This window comes from Nicotiana sylvestris, chromosome 7 (assembly GCF_000393655.2).
Source record: "Nicotiana sylvestris chromosome 7, ASM39365v2, whole genome shotgun sequence".
Taxonomy (NCBI): domain Eukaryota; kingdom Viridiplantae; phylum Streptophyta; class Magnoliopsida; order Solanales; family Solanaceae; genus Nicotiana; species Nicotiana sylvestris.
Window position 1 is genome coordinate 137,803,235 of NC_091063.1, and position 20,137 is coordinate 137,823,371.

The window sequence follows — 20,137 nt, forward strand, 5'->3', positions numbered from 1 at the left end:
TTTACCCAGATCGTTCCACCACATGTGCAGCTCCAAAGGGATCTTGTTCATGACTGTTATTGGCAAATTTTGATTCGTGCTCATTCTGCACATTTATTAGGCTGGATAAGCAAAATCATGATTCATTTGACTCCAAAATAAAGTTAACACTTTTTTTTTCATATCAAAATAAAAACCCGGATTTGCAAATACGGTCTTTCAGCACTTTCGTGAGAAGATTTTAAGGCTGTGTTTGATAACCGGCCAAAAATTTGAAAAAGAGACCAAAGGCGGCTGTTCTTGCAAAAATAGCCTTCCGGCGTCCTTTTAGGGACATTCGGCTAATTTTGAAAAGAATGGTGTCGCCTTGCTTGTTCACCACAAAAAACAATAATATTTTTGGTTCTTTTGGGCTTTTTATTTTTGCAAAAGGGAAGTTGGACCCAATCTGGGATGCCTACGTATCCCACATCCGGTGAGAATTAAACTGACGTAGTTCAGGCGATTTTGACAAAACAAAAACCAACTCTTTTTTTTCTTTTTTTTTTCAAAACAAAATTTTTTCTTTCAAAATTCCGGCAGAGTTTCAGTATATTTTGGGACATCGGTTTTTCAAAACAGGAAATTATCTCTCTCAGCTTTCTTATTGACTTTCCCTAAGTTTTTCCCCTACAAGCCGGTCAATATGCAAATCTGAAGCAAATGAATGCACAAGTAGCAAGTAAGAAGCATCAGGATGGTCTTTTCATTTCGGGTACACCTGTCCTAGACAGACCCCAACCCCTGTGTTGAGTTTCCAAAGTCAAATGCACATGATGCAAACAAACATTCCTACTAGGTATACGGCATGAGGCTGAGTTATTCTAGGTTCAAAACCTGGGTATTTGTTCTAGACTTGTGTACCCGAGCGGACAACTTGAGCCGAGGAGGGGGCTACGTACCCGGAACCAAAAGGCCATCCGGCTTAGTAACTTGTCTGAGCCTCTTTCTTATTTCAAGGTATGACACTAACAGAATAAGGAGTCTCGACCAGAGAGCACATCCCCGAAGATGAGAAGAGAAGGGTTTCGCAGCAGTTTATATACAGTTCAGATAATATCAAAGCGGTAAAAGCATCATTTAACACATTAGGCCCAAGCATGTAATCAGATAACAGATAAAGCCAAATACAACAATTCATCTAAGCTCGAATTCTGAACCCTGAACCAGAGATTCTGGGTTCGATCCCCTGCAGAGTTGCCAGAGCTGTCACACCTCCTTTTTACCTACACCCCCCGGAAGGGAGTATAAAGGAGTTTTTTTCAACTTAAAGTGACAATCGAAACGGGATTATTTTATTAAAAATTCAGATCCGCCACTTGGGATAATTTATGGTGTCCCAAGTCACCGGTTCAAATCCCGAATCAAAGAAAAGATTGACTCTGTTATACAGTCCGCGAACCAAAAATCCGGGTAAGGAAATCTGTTAACCCGGGAGAAGGTGTTAGGCATTCCCGTGTTCTGTGGTTCTAGCACGGTCGCTCAACTGTTACAATTGGCCTATTATCTAATTTTAGTACATGTTTTAGCCTATGGTGCAATTTTGAACTTTATAGCCGCTTTTATTTATTTTTTTTAAGGAAGATTGCAACGTCATTTAAAATATGTCTTGAACCACGTCACATAAATACACTCGCAGTCCGCAACATATTTTATTTAACGTTGAGATTTGGATTTGGGTCACATAAATGTGCACCCGGGTTTAGGAAGGTAAGTTATTAAAATAATGCGCCTAAAGCAACTACGCGTTTGCAACTTTGCGAGGTCCATGAAAATTCGCTAAATGGCACACCTCGATTCCTAAGGATAAAAAATTAATCAAACGAGGGTCATGCAATTGAAATTTTTTTCGGTACGGCACACCTCGATTCTAATTTTCAGGGGAAATCCAAAGCTAAACTTTGAAGCCATGAATTGTGACTAAGCTAATAGTTTGCCTCAAATTAACTAAAAGGGCTTACCAATTAAATAAGGCTTAAGGAACTTGAACTATTTTTAAATTAAGATGAATCTAAATTGTGAATCTAAACGAGCTAAGGCATGAGGTCTACTTCAATTTTGTTTCACCACCTAGGCCAGGCCTGACGTGAGGCCCAACGGCTCACTAAAGCCATCAAGCTGTAAGGGTAAAATTCCAAAACAAATTCCATTGAGCCCATACAGGAAGCTCACTTTTATGAAGCCACGCACAAGCCGAGTATCAGGGGGGTTCGCGTGTCAAACCCGGACAACAGCAGAAAGCGATCAAACTTTTAAAAAAATGTAGTGACAAAAGGATTTAAACACCACATATCCATAAACTTGATATTGAACAACCACCAAAATAAACCTACAATTACTAGGCATTGAAGCACTGATTGGAATTAAACTGAAATCTATTCCAAGCCATTTTTAAGTTAACCACATTCACATGATAATCATTTACACACCATAAATTGAAAATCGTTGAAACATTAACTAGATAGTCATGTTTCCCCTTTAAATGTTCATACTCAAATCGATTGACGAAGCATTCCAGTTTTTAAAACACTTCTAAGTCAAATTCAATCACATACCCTTCAACAGCACCTTAAACAACATCATTTCTGCTCTTAGCATCTTTAAGAGCAATTCAAACGTGAGATTGGTATCAGTACATTATCATTTGGCTCATCTAAATCCAAAGCGAGTTGAGGACGTATCTAAGTTGATTGAGTTGTCCCAAAACAACATTTCAATAGTCTCAAGTCAAATACAACTATATGAATTCAATTACTCAGATAAAAATTAACTAGAACACATGACACTTCATGTGACCAAAAGCACAAAACAACACGAAGAAATGTAAGTGAAGCACAACTAAATTTACTGCCATGCTTTCAGCACTTATTTCCATCTTCAATATGAAACTTACATCAGGCAGAACTAAGAAAATGTACCTGGAATTCACAAGAAAAGCAAAATCAGAGGATGAGTGAGTAGCAAGAAGAAGCAGCAGTAGCTAACTCTAAACTTCAACAATGGAACAGTAAATTCACACAGCTTCCAAATAGGATGTGAACCCCCAATAGAAAACTCAGACCATTTTTGCTCGAATCTTAGAATTTGTGACTTTCAAAGGTTTTAGCTAAGGGGAAGACCAGAATTCCAGCAAAACTAATTCAATTTCGATCAATTTTCAACCAAAATGCAGAATCTAGGCTCTTCGGGATTCTGTATAGTGATGGGATTCAGAAATTACTTCAGAGACTGAATTGTAACCAAGAAATGCAGAAGAGAATCCATGAAACGGTGATATTTTCAGTATTTCCAGCCGTTTTCCATTTCTATCCAGTCTGATCCCCCTTTCAAAATTCAGCTAATAGGCATTTTATACAGGGGAGTTTAGGGCAGCAGTAAGGTTTCAGATTTTATCATTTGACCCTTCCCCATTTTCTATCAACTCCATTTAGGCCCCTAGTAAAAGACCTGTTTTGTTAATTTGCCCCTAATCCCACCTTCCTGGAAATTTCCCAGGCGGTTAGGAAGATTCCCCCTATTTTGTTTCCCCAAACTACCCCTCAAATACATATTAATTACTTCAAAAACCAAACGGGTTATGCCTGACCCAAGGCCTTTGGGCTACTACATCAGCAGGTTCCAACAGCCCTTGGGCATCCTGAACCTTTGAAGCCCAAATTGTGGTTCAACAGACCACAGGCTACAAATGGATAATGCCCAGAAGTCTGCCATTTCGGCATTAAAAGAGAACTAATAGCAAAACAAAAGAAGAAAGGCCATTGATGCAAAGGCAGGTATGAAATTTAAAAATACTGAAAAAGATATTAATTACCCTAACTATGCTGATAATTACTAATGACCTAAATCTGAATCATGCAACAAACTAACTACTAACTAAAGAAAAGAGACGAATCATCAGAAGCAAATAAACAAAACATAGGAAAATCAAAGAAAGCATGACAACTAACCGGAAAGGAAGCTTGGGAAGCACTGGAATCTAAACGAATGGCCCAAAAGGTGAGAGAGCAGAAGCCGGCCAAAACAGCTGAGTCTCTCAAAATCGAGCCAAAATTCGAATTAGCCAAAGCTTCCAAAAGAAAACTTGGTTAACATGAATCTTGATTCGTATTTGAACTCCGGGAGTCAGAGAGTCTTGAACTAGGGTTTTCTAATTCGAGATTCAAGGGGTTTGCAAGTGTTATTTCGGGGATTAATGACGGCTTTAGTAAGAAATAGCGAGAGTGGTTATGTGGGAGCATTCTGGAGATGTTTGGAGGAATTAGAGCTTGAGGCATTCCGGTCTTCGACATGAGATTTGAAGATCTCGACTATGATTCGAAGGCAACCAGTTTAAGATTTAGGCTGAGGGGATGAGAAGGATTCTAGGGTGTGGTTTGAGGCTGTTCTGAGGCGGTGGCGCGTGGGTATGGCGGCGTTAGGGTTCATCTCTGATAAGGAAGATGAAAGAGGGAGATGAGGGACTTGTTTGGACATATGTTTAATCTGGGCATTTGGACAATTATATGCAAGATGGGGGAAGTATCTATAGCCGTCAGATGAGATGAAATAGAGGGCCAAGATTGACTCAATGCTAACGAACTCTAAACGACGTAGTATTCCCCCATGCTACGTCGTTTCAGGGGTCTCAAAGGCTGGGGCTTGGACCGGGTATTTGGTGCAGAACTAGGATGGGATTCAATGGGTGAGGGGGAGATTGGGCCTGTGGAGATTAGCTGAAGCAGCCCAAACGGGTTTCCTCCACTTATCTCCTTTCCTTTCAATTCTTTTCTTCAAAATTCAATTTCTTCTCTTTTCCTTTTTCAAAATTAAATTAAAAACCTAAATTAAATATTAAAACCTAATTAACCTATTAAAAACACTAATTAAACCTAAATAATTATCACCATTAATAAAAAAAATTAAAAGAAAAACTACTCAAAAATCAAAATTAAAAATAAAAGGTGCAAAATAACCTATTTTGTAATTTTTCCCATTTTTATAAAACAACTAAGTTGTTAATTAATCCTAAAATATAGACTTAAATCCTAAATGCAAATGCCACATATTTTGTATTTTTCATTAATTAAATAAACAAACATGCACAGACAAATGCAAAAAATAACAAAAAATTCTACAAAAATCCACGAAATTGCAAACTATGGAAAATATTATTTTGTTTTGAATTTATGGGAGTAATTCATATAGGGAAAAAATCACGTGCTCACAGAAGCTACAAGTCAAGATGCAAGTTTAGAAGATGCACAAGCTCATTTATTATTTTGTTAGCACTGTTATTCAAAACTTGATAACATAATGTTGCTCAGGATGTTAGCTAAATTTTTTTGTTAAGGTGTTGAGCAAATATAGAAACTAACATCATCATGGAATGTGAACTTGATATATTATCTTTTTTTATCTAGATTTTTCAATAACAATTTGATATTTATTGTTAAAAATAATTCTTTCTGGAATTGAGCTTTAGGACTACTCATGGTTAATAAGAGACCAGGAATACGATCGCTAAATTACAACATAATCTAGGACCAGTTGAAGGCTGCTCGCTAATATGGATGAGATATGTAGTTTAAAAGTATTTCACGACCAGATTTTCTGCCCATCTCTAAAAGATAATCTAGGACCAGTTAAAGGCTGGTCACTAATAAGGTTTAACGACGGGAATATATGAATTTTTCATCACATATTAGGGATGAGATATGTAGTCTCTAAAACTATTTTACGACCAGAATAATTGCCCGTCCCTAAATCATTTTAACGACCATTTTTTTTGATCCGTCGTTATTGACTTTTAGCGGCGGAGGCTATTACGACGGGTTGCGGCCAGCTTTAGCCCGTCGTAATTTCTCCTTTGGGGACCATATTTGGCCTTTTAGGGACCAGATTTCCCTTCCCTAATGGTCGTTTTTCTTGTAGTGAAAGCATATCCCCATAAATTTATTGGAAGATCAGTGAACCCCATCATAGATCTCACTATATCTAATAAGGTTCGATTTTTTCTTTCAGACACACCATTGTGTTGTGGTGTTCCTGAAGGTGTCCATTGTGAGAGAATATCATTCTCTTTGAGATATTTGGTAAAATCTTCACTAAAATATTCTCCACCTCTATCAGACCTTAGTACTTTGATACTTTTATCAGTCTGCTTCTCAACTTCACTACAGAACCTTTTGAATATTTCAAAAGACTCAGACTTGTGTTTCATAAGATACACAAATCCATATCTTGACATATCATCAGTGAAGGTGATGAAGTAATAATATCCACCTCTTGCTTGAATTTTTATAGGCCCACAAACATCTGTATGAATTAGTCCCAATAATTCAGAAGCTCTTTCTCCACTTCCAGTAAATGGAGATTTGGTCATTTTTCTTTTGAGACAAGATTCACAAGTTGGATATGATTCAAAATCATACTTGTCAAGGTACCCTTCCTTGTACAACTTGTTAATTCTTTTCTCTCCAGTATGACCAAGCCTACAATGCCAAAGGTATGTATGATTTACATGATCATATCTTTTCCTCTTAAGACTTGAAACATGCATAATCAAATTAGCATTCACATTAGGTAGACATAAACATCATGTTGGAGATAGTCATTTACATATAAATTATCACTATAATAAATAGAGCAAATACCATTGCCTATATTGATGTGAAAACCACGTTTGTCTAACATAGAAGCTGAAATTATATTCGAAACCTGGAACGTAATAACAATCATCCAACATAAGTACGTTGCCCGTAGGCATTGTTAAAGAAATTGATCCTACAGCTACGGCGGCAACTTTTGCACCATTTTCAACTTGTAGATTAACTTCTCCTTTCTTTAGTTTCCTACTTATCTTGAACCCTTGAAACATATAGTAGATGTTATAACCACTTCCAGTATCTAATATCCACATTCAAGAATTAGTAGTAGCTAAAGAAACCTTGAAAATATTTTTCATTAATGTCTCTTCTTGTTTCTTGTCCTGTAGAGTTGCAAGATACTCCTTGCAATTTCTCTTCCAATGCTCTTTCTTCTTACAGTGAAAACATTCAGCATCATATACTGACTACAAGATCAAATCTTCAGAAAGCTCTTTACCAAGCTTGTACCCCAACTTCTCATGTTCTTCGGTAAGAACAATCATATAATTGACAAGGGGTCCAACTAGATATTTTTCAATGTCCAACTATGTGACGACCCGGCTAAAGAGAAATATGAGAGAACAACTCAAAATCTAAAAAAAAAAAATAACACTGTTCCGGCGCGCAACCCGATCCCTATCATGTAGCACTGTTGCGGCGTGCAACCTGATCCATTTATATCACTGTTGTGGCGTGCAACCTGATCCAATTTAACATTGTTGTGGCGTGCAACCCGATCCAATATAGCATTGTTGCGGCGTGCAACCCGATCCAATATAACATTGTTGCGGCATACAACCTGATCCATATATTTAATATTGTTTTAGCAACAACCACACCAAGAGTCCCGGCAAGGGATTCAACAGTAAAAATAAATACGTCCCGGCAAGGGAGAAAAAGCTATAACCAATCTCAACCCAACTTCTAATCATCTCAGCTAACATCAATACTCAATCATAAGTAAATTCCCACGAAATCAAACTAAATCCCTGCTCAATATCGAGAATTATCAATTAAAGCATCCATAATATCATTTAAGAACACAACAAACTCCAATTTAAGACTCACAGTCATGCTCGACACCAACGTATAGATACTCGTCACCATGCCTATACGTCGTACTCTACAAGAAGCAAATAGCAAATAGGACACAACTCCTAATCCCTCAAGCTAAGGTTAGACCGAACACTTACCTCGAACTTCCACGGCCAACTCAAGCCTCAAACACCGCCTTTCCTTTCGAATTCGGCTCCAAATCAATTGTATCTATACATAATCGACTTCATAACATCAATAAACGCTAAACAATCCAATTCCAATGCTTAATTATAGCTTTCTAATCATTCTACCCAAAAAGTCAAAAATTGACCCCCGGCCCGCTTGATCAAAACACGAGGTTCAGACCAAAACTCGATCATCCATTCACCCATGAGCCCAAATATATAATTTGTTTTCAAATCGGACCCCAAAACGAGGTTAAATTCCCAAATAATCAAAAAGCCCTAACTCTACCCAAATTCCTAATTTTCTACCCTTAATCACATGTTTTAGGCCTAGAAATCTAGTGGGTGTTGATAAAAATAGAAGAAAACAAGTCAAAGAGTACTTACCCAAGAGGTTATGGTGAAGAAGTTCTTCAAAAATCGCCCAAGAGGTGTGGAGAAGATGAAGTTTATGAAAAATTGTGAAAATCCCATAATGTGTTCTGTTTTTTAAACTTAAAATAACTGGGCGAAAATGGTCTTCGCGTTCGCGATGAGTCAGGCCTGAGAGACCTTCACGTTCACGTAAGTGGGCTCGCGTTCGCGGAGAAGTAACACCTCGAGCATTCGCGTTCACGTCCAGGTGGTCGCATTCGCGTAGGGTATAGTACCCCTCCCCCTGCCCATGCTATAAGCCTTCGCATTCGCGAGACCAGGCTCGCGTTCGCGAAGGAAAGACCCCCCAATGCTTCGCGTTCGCGACCTGGGTTACGCGTTCGCGTAGAAGGAATTTTCCTTCAGCACAAATAACACATCGCGTTCGCGAGGGTCCTCCTGCGAACGCGAAGAAGAAAGTATCAACACACCAGAAACTAGAAAAACCTGCAACTTTTGAATTCCAAAAACCTTGTGAAACCCATCTGAAACACACCTGAGCCTTCAGGGCTGAAAACAAACATACGTACTAACTCAATAACATCATACGAAATTATCCGTGCGATCAAATCGCCAAAATAACCTCAATAACAATGAATTAAACCTCAAAATCAATGAAATATTTCAAAACTTCTTAAAGCATCAAACTTTGCATTTACTGTCCGAATCACGTCAAATGGATTCTGTTTCTTACCAAACTTCACATAGTTATCTTAAACCACATATAAGACCTGTATCGGGCGCTGGAATCGAAATACGGGCCCGATACCAATATGTTCTAATCAAAATTTATTTCAAAATCCTTTAAACAATTTCAGAAAATAATTTTCTTTAAAAATTCATTTCTCTGGCTTGGGACTTTGGAATTCGATTCAGGGCATACGCCCAAGTCCCATAATTTTTTACGGACCCTCCAGGACCATCAAATCATGGGTTCGGGTCCATTAACTTAAAACGTTGACCGAAGTCAAATTAATTCATTTTACAGTCAAAACTTATCATTTTTCACAGATTTTTACATTTAGGCTTTCCGGCTACGCGCCCGGACTGCGCACACAAATCGAGGTGACACTAAATGAGGTTTTCAAGGCCTTGGAATATAGGTGTATGCCGAGCGGCACATTTAAACACTGTTATTGCCTTATTTCTATTTTTAAATTGTTTTACTTCCGCAAGTTTTGGTTATCTTCCGTAATTTAGGTTTACCTAGTTGTAGAGACTAGGTGCCGTCACGATGGTTCACAGAGGGAGAAACAGGGTCATGACAAACTGTGTATTAACCATCTTCTTAAGATATTCAATGATTGCAGTTGGATCCATATTTTGATGTTTCCTCTGGAGTTCAGAACTCATAGAAGCAAGAATGGTATGTTTAATAGCAAGGCATTCTTCCAAGTGTTTCTGATAAACCTTGGTGCCTTGAATATCATTCTCTGGTGGGATTATCTTTGCATGCTTATCGATCACATCAATGAGCTTTTCATGCATGAGAACAATTCTCAAATTTCTATACCAGTCATCAAAGTTTGGTCCCACCAACTTGTTGGTCTCAAGTATTTCACGCAGTGATATAACAGACATATTGAGAAATCTAAAATATAGAAAAGAAAAGGCAATGATATAAGAACATAATTGCATATATCATAAAGACATGGACTTTTATCTAAATGATATTTTTCACTAATTATTTTAAACTATTTACCCTCATTATAGTTTACGAAATCTTTATTTCTGTTAGTGGAGTAAAGGAATCCTTTAACAATATGTATGAGCCCCTTGGAAGTCAAGTCGTTTCTCACATATATTTTAAAGGTAGGTACTCTTACCAATTGTATCCTCATACAATTTCCTTAAATAGCTCTATGTCAAATAGTCCCCTGGTAGTCAAGTCGATCCTATTGGCATAGTTGAGTTCAACCATCATGATAGCAAAGAACTTATTAAATTTTATAATTCTTTCAATCCATGCATCCAATGCAATAAATAATTTTAACATATTCTCGAACTATAAGTCTCTTGGTAGTCAGACCGCTCCTTATAAACAAGAAATAAGTAAAATTATTTACTTTGATGGATAGCTCTATAATAAAATATCTTATATTTTATTATTTAAGAACTCAAATTTTAGGAAGAGAGAATTGTTACTAAAACAGTTTTTAATAACATGAAAATCAAATCTTTCATATCATGTGAATTTAGTTCAAGTTGTCTACATGCTTAGTCCTAAATTGATTTACATCACATGTAATAAATAATTCAAAATTATGTGATGAACAAGCATGGGACATAAAAACGAAATTCAACATCTTCTAACATGATTATCTTATATATCACATAAAAAAAATTTATGCTAGAAAACTATTATTAATTAACATCTCATGAACTAATAAAAATTAAAAATAAAAATAGAATCATGTAACTTATTATAGATTCCCGTCGTATCTAATACATAAATTTCAAATTCAAGTTACGAACTATCTCAATATTTTAACTTATATGTATATATATTTTATTCACAATAAAATTATATCAATCCATATGCATTCAAATAATTTGACTATTGCATAAGACATATGTATTATGGTTTGAACTCTTCAAATATAATCTTAAAATATTTTGTAAATAAATTTTAGACACGATAAATCATGGCTCTGATACCACTGAAGGATTGCATATAGGAGTTCGTAATATGCAACGGAAGACAATAACAATCCTAGGAAGATCTTTTCGTGTTTAAAATTTATTTACATGTCAATAAATCGGATCTAAGACATACCTGGTGAAGAAAGTCTCGTTTCAAATTCTTCGATAATGCGAAGACTCTATGCGTATCCACACCGAGACTAATCCTTGCTATCAACTCTTTGATTAATGAAACCCGCGAACAAATTTAATGAAAAACTTGTGCTGAAATTTTTCTCAAAAATCTCAACTCAATGTTAGAAGAACAAGAAACACTTTTCTTGTAATTGTATTTTCTCTCTTGGCTTGTGTTGCACTTTCACTTTCACAAAGTAGTTTTCTTCTCAAGAATTAATTAGCAAATTTTCTTCCATCACCCTTTATATAACATAACCTATAAACTATTTTCCTATTTGGTTGAGGTAATGATTTACTTAGGGTAAAAATTTAATTCAAAAATAAACTTTACGGAAGAAATCGAATCACGTTCCCAAGGGTAACGTGGCTGAAGGTATTTTATGCTAAGTCCAATTGGACTTTCACGCTTGTTCGTCCAATTGAACATTGGACTTTCACTTCCTTATGTACTTTAGGATTCCAATTCCAAATTGGAGAATAAACTAATATTATATACATAACTTTTATATAAATTAATATTATTTGATATTATACATATCACATATATATATCAACCAAGAGATATAATTTAATTTTCTATTCTAAATAGAAAACTTCAATTTGTTCACAATATTAATTATATCCTCTGTGCTAGCAAAGAACATAAATATTTCATATGAACTAATAACTAAATTATTTGACTAATTAAATTCTTTAATTTAATTAACAAATAATAAAGTAATTAATCCTTTAGCAAAGATCAGAACACTCGTTAGTGTGCGACCCTATAGGTTCAATAATAAACTGGTAGTAGATTAATCACATCAATATACTAATCAAGGGTGGCGTCTAGCAACACTCCTTAACAACTGGATAGCATGAAGTATACAATTTACTCTCAAGAACCAGTAAAAGAATAATGTAGTAATTCCTTCTGTCCTTATAGCTCTGGATCACCCTATGATATGGTTCAACTGTCAAATCCTAATAGGCGACCAACTATGTGTTCATGTCAAATATAAGCGATCATTGAATGACCTAAGAAACTCATTTCTTCTTTCATTCAATTGCCCTGGCCAAGGTCTTAATTTGGTCATTTATAATTCATGACAACATGGAGCTTAAACTCATTACCAAGAGTTGACAGATTCCATCTTGATCAATCACTAATTCTACAAGTATTCAATCGTACCCAATATCCTTTCAACTATCGCCCTAGGGCCATAGGTGTCTAGTATTAAAGCACAACAAATAACTTGTCAATTACTATGACGATCTCAGGTCAAAGGAAACTCTTACATCACATTCTTCAAGAGAATATACTATTGACAGTTTATGGTAATTCTAAACATTAGGAATTATCCAATGAGTCGGTTCAACGATCATATCTCTATATGCATCATCTATCTATGTGATTCAGTTAATGGGATCAACTAATCTTTATCCCATAAAGACAATCACATAAATATTGATCTAACCGGATTACTAATGTCCAAATTAATAATCCTACGATCAAGAACAAATTTAGATTAAATTGTATATAATAGACTTTGCTCTCATTATCATGATCTCTATCACGATGACAAATCTCAAAATTTAATCAAGGACCTTATCAAATTAATCAAACAATTAATAATAACTATGATAAAAGAATGACATATATTTTTATATCAAATAACGTTCACAAAAATATGTTCAAATCATCAAATATGAGATTGGATCTAGGGCATATCTAATATATCCCTAACATTAAGCTGGCTAATAAGACATATAATCTACTATAATAGGTAAACATTAAGGTCAGTTGGTTGATGAATAAATTAGAATTATAATGACAAGATTATAATACGAGAATTAAATAATGGGATCTTTACACAAATAGCCGGCGGTATTTATTATTTACTTTTTCTAACCATATACATAAATTATATATTGATTATACATAATAATACATATATAATACATATATTATGTATATATTATACCTCAACCGGCTATTTTTAGTTTAAGTGATTAGGTGGATGGCTATTAGGGTTAAATCTTCTTAAATAATAACAAAATTATATAGTGAATATACTTTTATTGATAAATGTTTAATTTATCGGCCAAAAAAGGGGATATACATGTATAATATAAACTAGGTATCTGGTTTTACATTAGATAAATATAGATAAATTTTTATTTTCAATTTTAGACTTAGATTTCTTACAGAACTTTAGGAATAAAGTCTTCGAAGAAGGGCATCTTGGTCATTTTGGTACCAACATTGAAGGTGGTATAAAAATAATATCACAATTGTAGTATAGCTAATCACAAAATAAAAAATTTAATTAAATACTGGATAAAATAATAATTATCTCGCAAACTAAATGACTCGTGATAGTTATAAAATTATCTTATATTATTAATGCATGAACGTTAAATCCATAATAGAATTATTTTTTTATATTAAAGAAATTCCAAAAGACCTGATGCCGACTTCTCCGACACCCAAAACACGGTTCCCTCTGTGGCACAACGCGTATTATGTACAACAAAGATGCAAGAATACAAAAAAGCATACTGTCAAGTATTTTTCCACTCTTTACACATTAGATCAACAAATTACATTTCTACGTACTCTTTTCCCTCTTAGTACAAGCCAAATGTAACATGACTAGCCAAATACAGGGGCGGAGCTAGATCATTAGGACACGCTCGGACTTGATTTTGTTTAAAATTATTGAATATACAAAAATATTTAATTGTCAATCTAATACTCCATTCGTTTCAAATTAGATGAGATACTTTTCTTTTTAGTCTGTTCCAAAATAATTGACACATTTCTAAATTTGAAAATAATTTAACGTTAAAATCTTCATTTTATCCTTAACGAGAAGCTTTTATAACCACACAAATGTCATTACCCCACAAAGTTTTTACCACTTAAACTTTTATGACCACAAGTTTCAAAAGTATTTTTTTTCTTAAATTTTGTGCTGAGTCAAACGACATCATATGGATTGAAACGGAGGGAGTAATTAAGATGAGATGAGTTTGCTGATTAGTTTAGAACACATAAATTCTATAATTTTGACTGCAATTGAGAGGAAATTAAATTTGGGAACCTTGTAGAACAAGCATCTGACCAGTCTACAACTTGTCACATAAAATCAAAGACCCATCCAAAGGGTTTCTGTTTTCTTTCGCCAGCATGATGTCACTTCATCGCAATATGAACAAATGTGGATGTCAATTCTAAATTATTATAATTTCTTCAACTTTATAAAGATACTAATTATTTTTGGAGAGCTGAGTTTACGCGTAGAGAGATGAGACACTAGACACTGTTTCTTTGAAAGAAAAAAGGATGCAATAACAAAAAGAGAATGAAAGGAAAAATGAAAGATTTGATTCACATTTTTTTCTTTCTAAATTCTTAATGGAGAAAGAACTCAAAAATACAACGCTCGCTTTTGACACATAAGCCATAGATATTCATTCTTTTTCTTTCACAATTTTCACACCTTAATTTCACACCATATATCCCCACTTTCATTTTCCCTACATATAAAACCTTTCTTCTTCTCTCTCCCCAAATCTTTTTCCTCTCCATTTTCTTAACCAAAACTATCTCTCAAAACATCAAGTTCAACCAAACATATATATACCCTTTTTAAATAATCAATCTGGGGTTATTATTATATGGATCCTCATCTTCATCACCATCACCATCAACATCATCAGCAACAACAACAACAAAATCCATTTAGTCTTCAAAGTGTGAATGTAGATACAAGTGGTGGAGGGGTTAATATTGGTACAACTAGTGGAGATAGATTTCCTCAATGGAGTATTCAAGAAACAAGAGATTTTTTGATGATTAGAGCCGAGTTGGATCAAACTTTCATGGAAACTAAAAGAAACAAACTTTTATGGGAAGTCATAGCCACAAAGATGAAAGACAAAGGTTACAATCGTAGCCCTGAACAGTGTAAATGCAAGTGGAAAAATCTCGTTACGCGCTATAAGGTACTGGTTTCTCTCTTTTAATTTTATTAAATAAACAAACCTTAAATAAATATATGAAAGAATAGTATTAGGTTTCTTTCTGAGAAAGTCGTCACTAGCTAGCATCGGGGATGCAACTTTTCTTTTCTCCAGTATTTCAACACGAAATATAAATATATGTATGTTCAAAAAACAAAAAATTTAAGATATGTATTATATTTAATTCTGAACTTATAATTAAAAAAATACAATATATTCAGGCGATAACTGATCTCAAAGATTAAAGTAGTTTAAATTTTGGATCTGCGAGTGCATTAAATATTTGTTTTTATCTTGATGAAGACACTTCAAATTCTTTAAGGGTTGTTGAGTTTCTTACCAAGTTACCATCTTTTAAGATCTTTTTCAAAAGAAGTATATATAGTTATGTCTTTCATTATATTTTTTTAATAGGGATGTGAAACGCTTGAACCAGAAGCTCTACGACAACAATTTCCATTTTACAACGAGTTGCAAGCGATTTTCGCGGCTAGGATGCAGAGAATGCTGTGGATAGAGGCAGAAGGTGGCGGCGGGTCGAAGAAGAAGACTATTTCTCAGCTGTCTTCTGATGAAGAGGAAGAAAATGAGGATAGTGAAGGAGAAAAAGTAGTTGGTATAACAAAAAAGAAAAGAAAGGTGAAGGGAAATAATGTTAACATTGTTGGTAGTAGTTCTAGTGGTGGTAGTGGGAATTTAGTGAATAGTTTTAAGGAGATTTTGGATGATTTCATGAAGCAACAAATGGCAATGGAAATGCAATGGTTAAAAGCTTATGAAGCAAAGGAAGAAGAGAGGAGAATAAAGGAAATGGAATGGAGACAAACAATGGAGGCATTAGAAAATGAGAGGTTAATGATGGAAAGAAGATGGAGAGAAAGAGAAGAACAAAGGAGGATTAGAGAAGAAGCTAGAGCTGAGAAAAGGGATGCACTTATTACAGCTCTTTTGAACAAGCTTAGAAGAGAAGATCACAACATGTAACCTTATCCTTTCGCCGATAAAATTGGAACGATACAGAGAAGATTGACATATAACCCTATTAGGGTATAAAGGAAGTGGAATATTAGCTAGCTCTAGCTAATTAGACTAACTGCTTTCTTGATTAAATTTTGCTGATGATCATGTTCTGGGGGAAGTTTAAAAGAAGATAAAATGAAGCCCTTTGATCAGAGGTTTGTCTTGAACTTACTCTTCTTGTAGTACTGAAACACAAACATAATGCTCCATGCATTTCATGTCTCTTCTTTCCTTTTGCAAGTTATAAAATTTCTTATTTCTTGATCTTTATGTGCTCTTGAGGTTTAATTATTATCTTGCATTTCTTAGTTATATCCTAGTATGCAAAGCAACTTACTTTCTTATGTTTAAATTTTTTTGAGGAAGATAGTAATAAAAATGATACTTCCTCCATTTGTTTTATTTTATGTGATATTCTTTTATTTTAGTCCGTCTTGATTATTCTTTATATTTATAAATAATTGAATTTTAAAATTTCCATGCAATAGAGGGACACATAATTCCAATTCAATGGTCCTTCGTTTGTCTTTCTATTCTAATTTTCTTTGTTTTATCGATGGTAGAATTAAGGCTTCATTTACTTGGATGAATCCAATACAACGGTTCATGGTATAAACTTAATTACCATTTGAATAGCTGGTGATACGCGTAAATGGAAAGTCAAACTTTGGACTTGGAGCATTTCAGATATTGTTACACCTTTTTCCTGGTGATAGGCTGTCTAGATACTTGTAATGATTGCCCAATCTTTTTGCCAAAGTTTTTAAAACCAGATCTCATACATTTAACTATATGAATACTCTTTTATCATTTTCACCCTTGGCGGACCCAAATTTTAAGTTTATAAATTTTGAAGAGTGATGGAGTTAGAGTATGTTGTACGAGTTCAAACGAATCCAATGACTTTTTTTATATCTTATATTTGTATTAGAAAATTTATGATATATGCATAAATATTTAGTTGTGAAACCGGTTATTAAGACGATCGAGAGCTATGGGTTCGATGCAAGTAATTAAGAACCCACAAATTAAACTTTAAATCCTGAATCTGCCTCTAGTTCTGAACCCGCAATTTTGTTTGCTTACCGGGTTCGAAATAAATTCCTTATACATATCAAGTGAATTTCTTAATATAAGTACAACATCTAAGCCAAAACTATTAGGTTCTGCCGAACTCATAACTTATGTAAATCCGCCCGTGATATTGGACATGCTGGATACAACATCTAATAACTCGAAAACAGTTCTTGTAATTCCCCTGTTCATTTTATATAATACCTTTTAGAATAAAATCTTTGATACTTGAAAACTCTTTAATTCTAAAGACCTTTAGTATGTATCAAAAAAAATTCTTTCTTACTTTTAAAAATTTGTGCCCAATTAATCAAATACTACCATATAAAATAAAGTGGATGTAACATAACTTTATAGATTTTATGTAGATCCTTAATGGTGCATTATGCAATCCTTTAGTTATTGTCCATTAATTTTAACATGCATTAATGATGGAGAGATCAAGTTATTCTTATCTTTCCATGTTTGTTCTATGAATAAAATTAAAAGACCAAGTACTTTCCTTACTTTATATGATTGATTGCTAAGATATTGTGCATCTTAATTCAATGTCTAGGTTACCCTATTCTGCTATTCGTATCTTATTAATTATTTCGTTTTCAAGGTATGAAGAATAAATAAACAAATAAGAAAAATCCTTGTGTTGGTTCATGTATGCTTGCACATAAAAACCAAAGTAGGGAAACAGACCAATCAATTAATTAATACTCAATGACACAACTATTTGCTTCTGTTACAAAATATGATGCAATGCATGTATCTCTTTCTTGGGAAACTAATTTGTTCAGAGTTATGTTGTTACTTTTAACAACTTTCTTTTTTGGTTTTCTTATTCTTTCATCCAAATATAGTTTAAGTTGTTACATGCACCCATATTTATTTGTGAAATTTCAAGTTACATGGTGCTTTGTTCGTCTATTTAGTTCAAGCAGTTAGTACATATACACTTTTTTTCCTTTTCCTCTGTTGGTATCTGGGGCGAAAAAAGAAAAGAGAGGGATGAGTCTTGCTTTTGGTGTTACAGCCCCCAGTGGAGGCTTGCATGACGGCCCATAATTGGATCAGTAGTAGAGCGCGCCTCCGATAATTGTATCATTGTGTCTGGGTTGTGAGGGCTCTCAGCCATGAATAGTTCAATGTCTATCGGCGTCGATTTTCTCATAAATTTGAGTCTGTTGTTTTTAAATTATCAAAGAGAATTACACATATATATGTGGGATGAAATTACCCCAGGCAGTTCTGTGATTTAATATAGTGTGATTCTTTTCCTTTTACTTTGTAATTACCACGTTGATGAGGAAACTTCTGGATATGATCGTGCATGAATATAAATCGTACCAGATTATACGAGGCCAAGGAATTGAAATTTATATATTGATTTTGTGTTCAAATGGAAGGAGAAAAAGCAATTTGATATTGCAACTTGATGGAATTGTAGTTACGTTATTCCACTACCAAATTGTGCAGTTGAACTAAGCAATTTGATTTCTTTCTCCTACGATGGTTCACACTCGAATTTTTGTTCTTTGTCATCATTATTGCATACGTGAGATATCAATTAAATTGTTATCTCTTTAACAATTATTTCAAAACTATTGTCACCCATCAACAAAAATATCCTTACATATTTGACCCGACAAAAAGAGTTATAGTTGCAGTTTATCATCACGCATCAACAAAAAATTATACATGTTACTATTTTTATTTTGTCTAAGTAATGTACGAATCAAAGCGTTTTATTATCGTACTTGAGTATTGTCAATCACCCTACGGGTTAAAGGTGAGTTTTATTGCTTGAATAATTTCCTATTTGTTGCATAATACTAATGAATATATGCAAGCAACTCTGCTGGAATGTTGATGAATTAAGCAATTAATATTGAAACATTTCACATGACGTATATACCTAACATGCAACATGTTTGGTCTTGAATATAGGCCAAATTGTGGGCACAACGTTAGTCACCTTTTCTACCTAGCCTAAGTCTATTTCTCTTTATAGACGCTAAGGCAATTTTTTTTACCCATTTAAGAGGGATTTGATAGTATAGTGGAACTTGTAATATCCTAGGCTAATTTAAATCAGCAAAACGCGAGAGATATTGAGTGCATAAGGAAGCAATCCTCAGATTCTAGCGGCACATTTTAAAGTCGTGCAAGTCAACGCTCAAAGCAGACAAGTATCACTAAATACAATGGGCTGAAAAACATATACTCCCTCCATTTTAATTCAGATGACATATTTCGCTTATCGAAAGTCAAACCGTGTGAAATTTGACCAATATTTTTAAAAAGTATTTTCTAATGATATTGACATAAGAAAAATTGCAACTTATAGCATTTTCCGTATTGTTTTTAAATATCTAATTTTTAATTTTAAAATATTTGAGTTCAACTTATCCAATTTAGCTTCAAAGTTTAGTCAAATTGACTCTCGATAAGCGAAATGTGTCATCTAATTTGAAACAGAGGGAGTAGCATGTTTGGCCAAGCTTCTAAAATTAGCTTTTGAAAAGTATTTTTTTCTCAAAAGTGTTTATCAAAAAAAGTACTGTGGTGAGAAGCAATTTATGTTTGGTTAATTAATTTAAAAAATAATTTTGAGCAGTATTTAATATTTGGTCAAGCTTTTAAAAAGTACTTTTAAGTGTATTTTTTTCAAAAGTACTTTTCAAATAGTACTTTTAGGGAGAAACTATAGTTTTTTGCTTCTCAAAAACTATAGTGTATTTTTCTACTTTTACTCAAATCACTTTTTTCCTTCTAAAAATTTGGCTAAATAAATACCTTAACTTTATAAACAAGCACTTTTGCCCAAAATATTTTGGCAAAAAAAAAAGGAAAAAAAAAGTTTGACCAAACAAGCTAATAATAACCTTGTATCCTTGTGTTGAGTGGGTTGCAACCTACTGGGAATGCAACCTTGGTGTTGAG

At 34.1% G+C, this 20,137-nt stretch overlaps 1 protein-coding gene across 2 annotated transcripts; it reads left to right on the forward strand.

Moving 5' to 3' along the window:
* Positions 1-14,487: 14,487 nt before the first annotated feature.
* LOC104245279 (trihelix transcription factor GT-3b-like) lies at positions 14,488-18,548 on the forward strand. Of its 2 annotated transcripts, XR_011400962.1 has the most exons (3): positions 14,488-15,091; positions 15,524-16,284; positions 18,228-18,548. XR_011400962.1 is itself a non-coding variant. In XM_009800870.2 (2 exons), the coding sequence occupies exons 1-2, from the start codon at positions 14,765-14,767 to the stop codon at positions 16,091-16,093; spliced, it is 897 nt and encodes a 298-aa protein (XP_009799172.1). In that variant the 5' UTR covers positions 14,488-14,764; the 3' UTR covers positions 16,094-16,393. The 2 variants fall into 2 exon arrangements, 1 of the variants encoding a protein (XP_009799172.1); XM_009800870.2 differs by lacking the exon at positions 18,228-18,548 and having other exon boundaries at positions 15,524-16,393.
* The last annotated feature ends 1,589 nt before the right edge of the window (positions 18,549-20,137 follow it).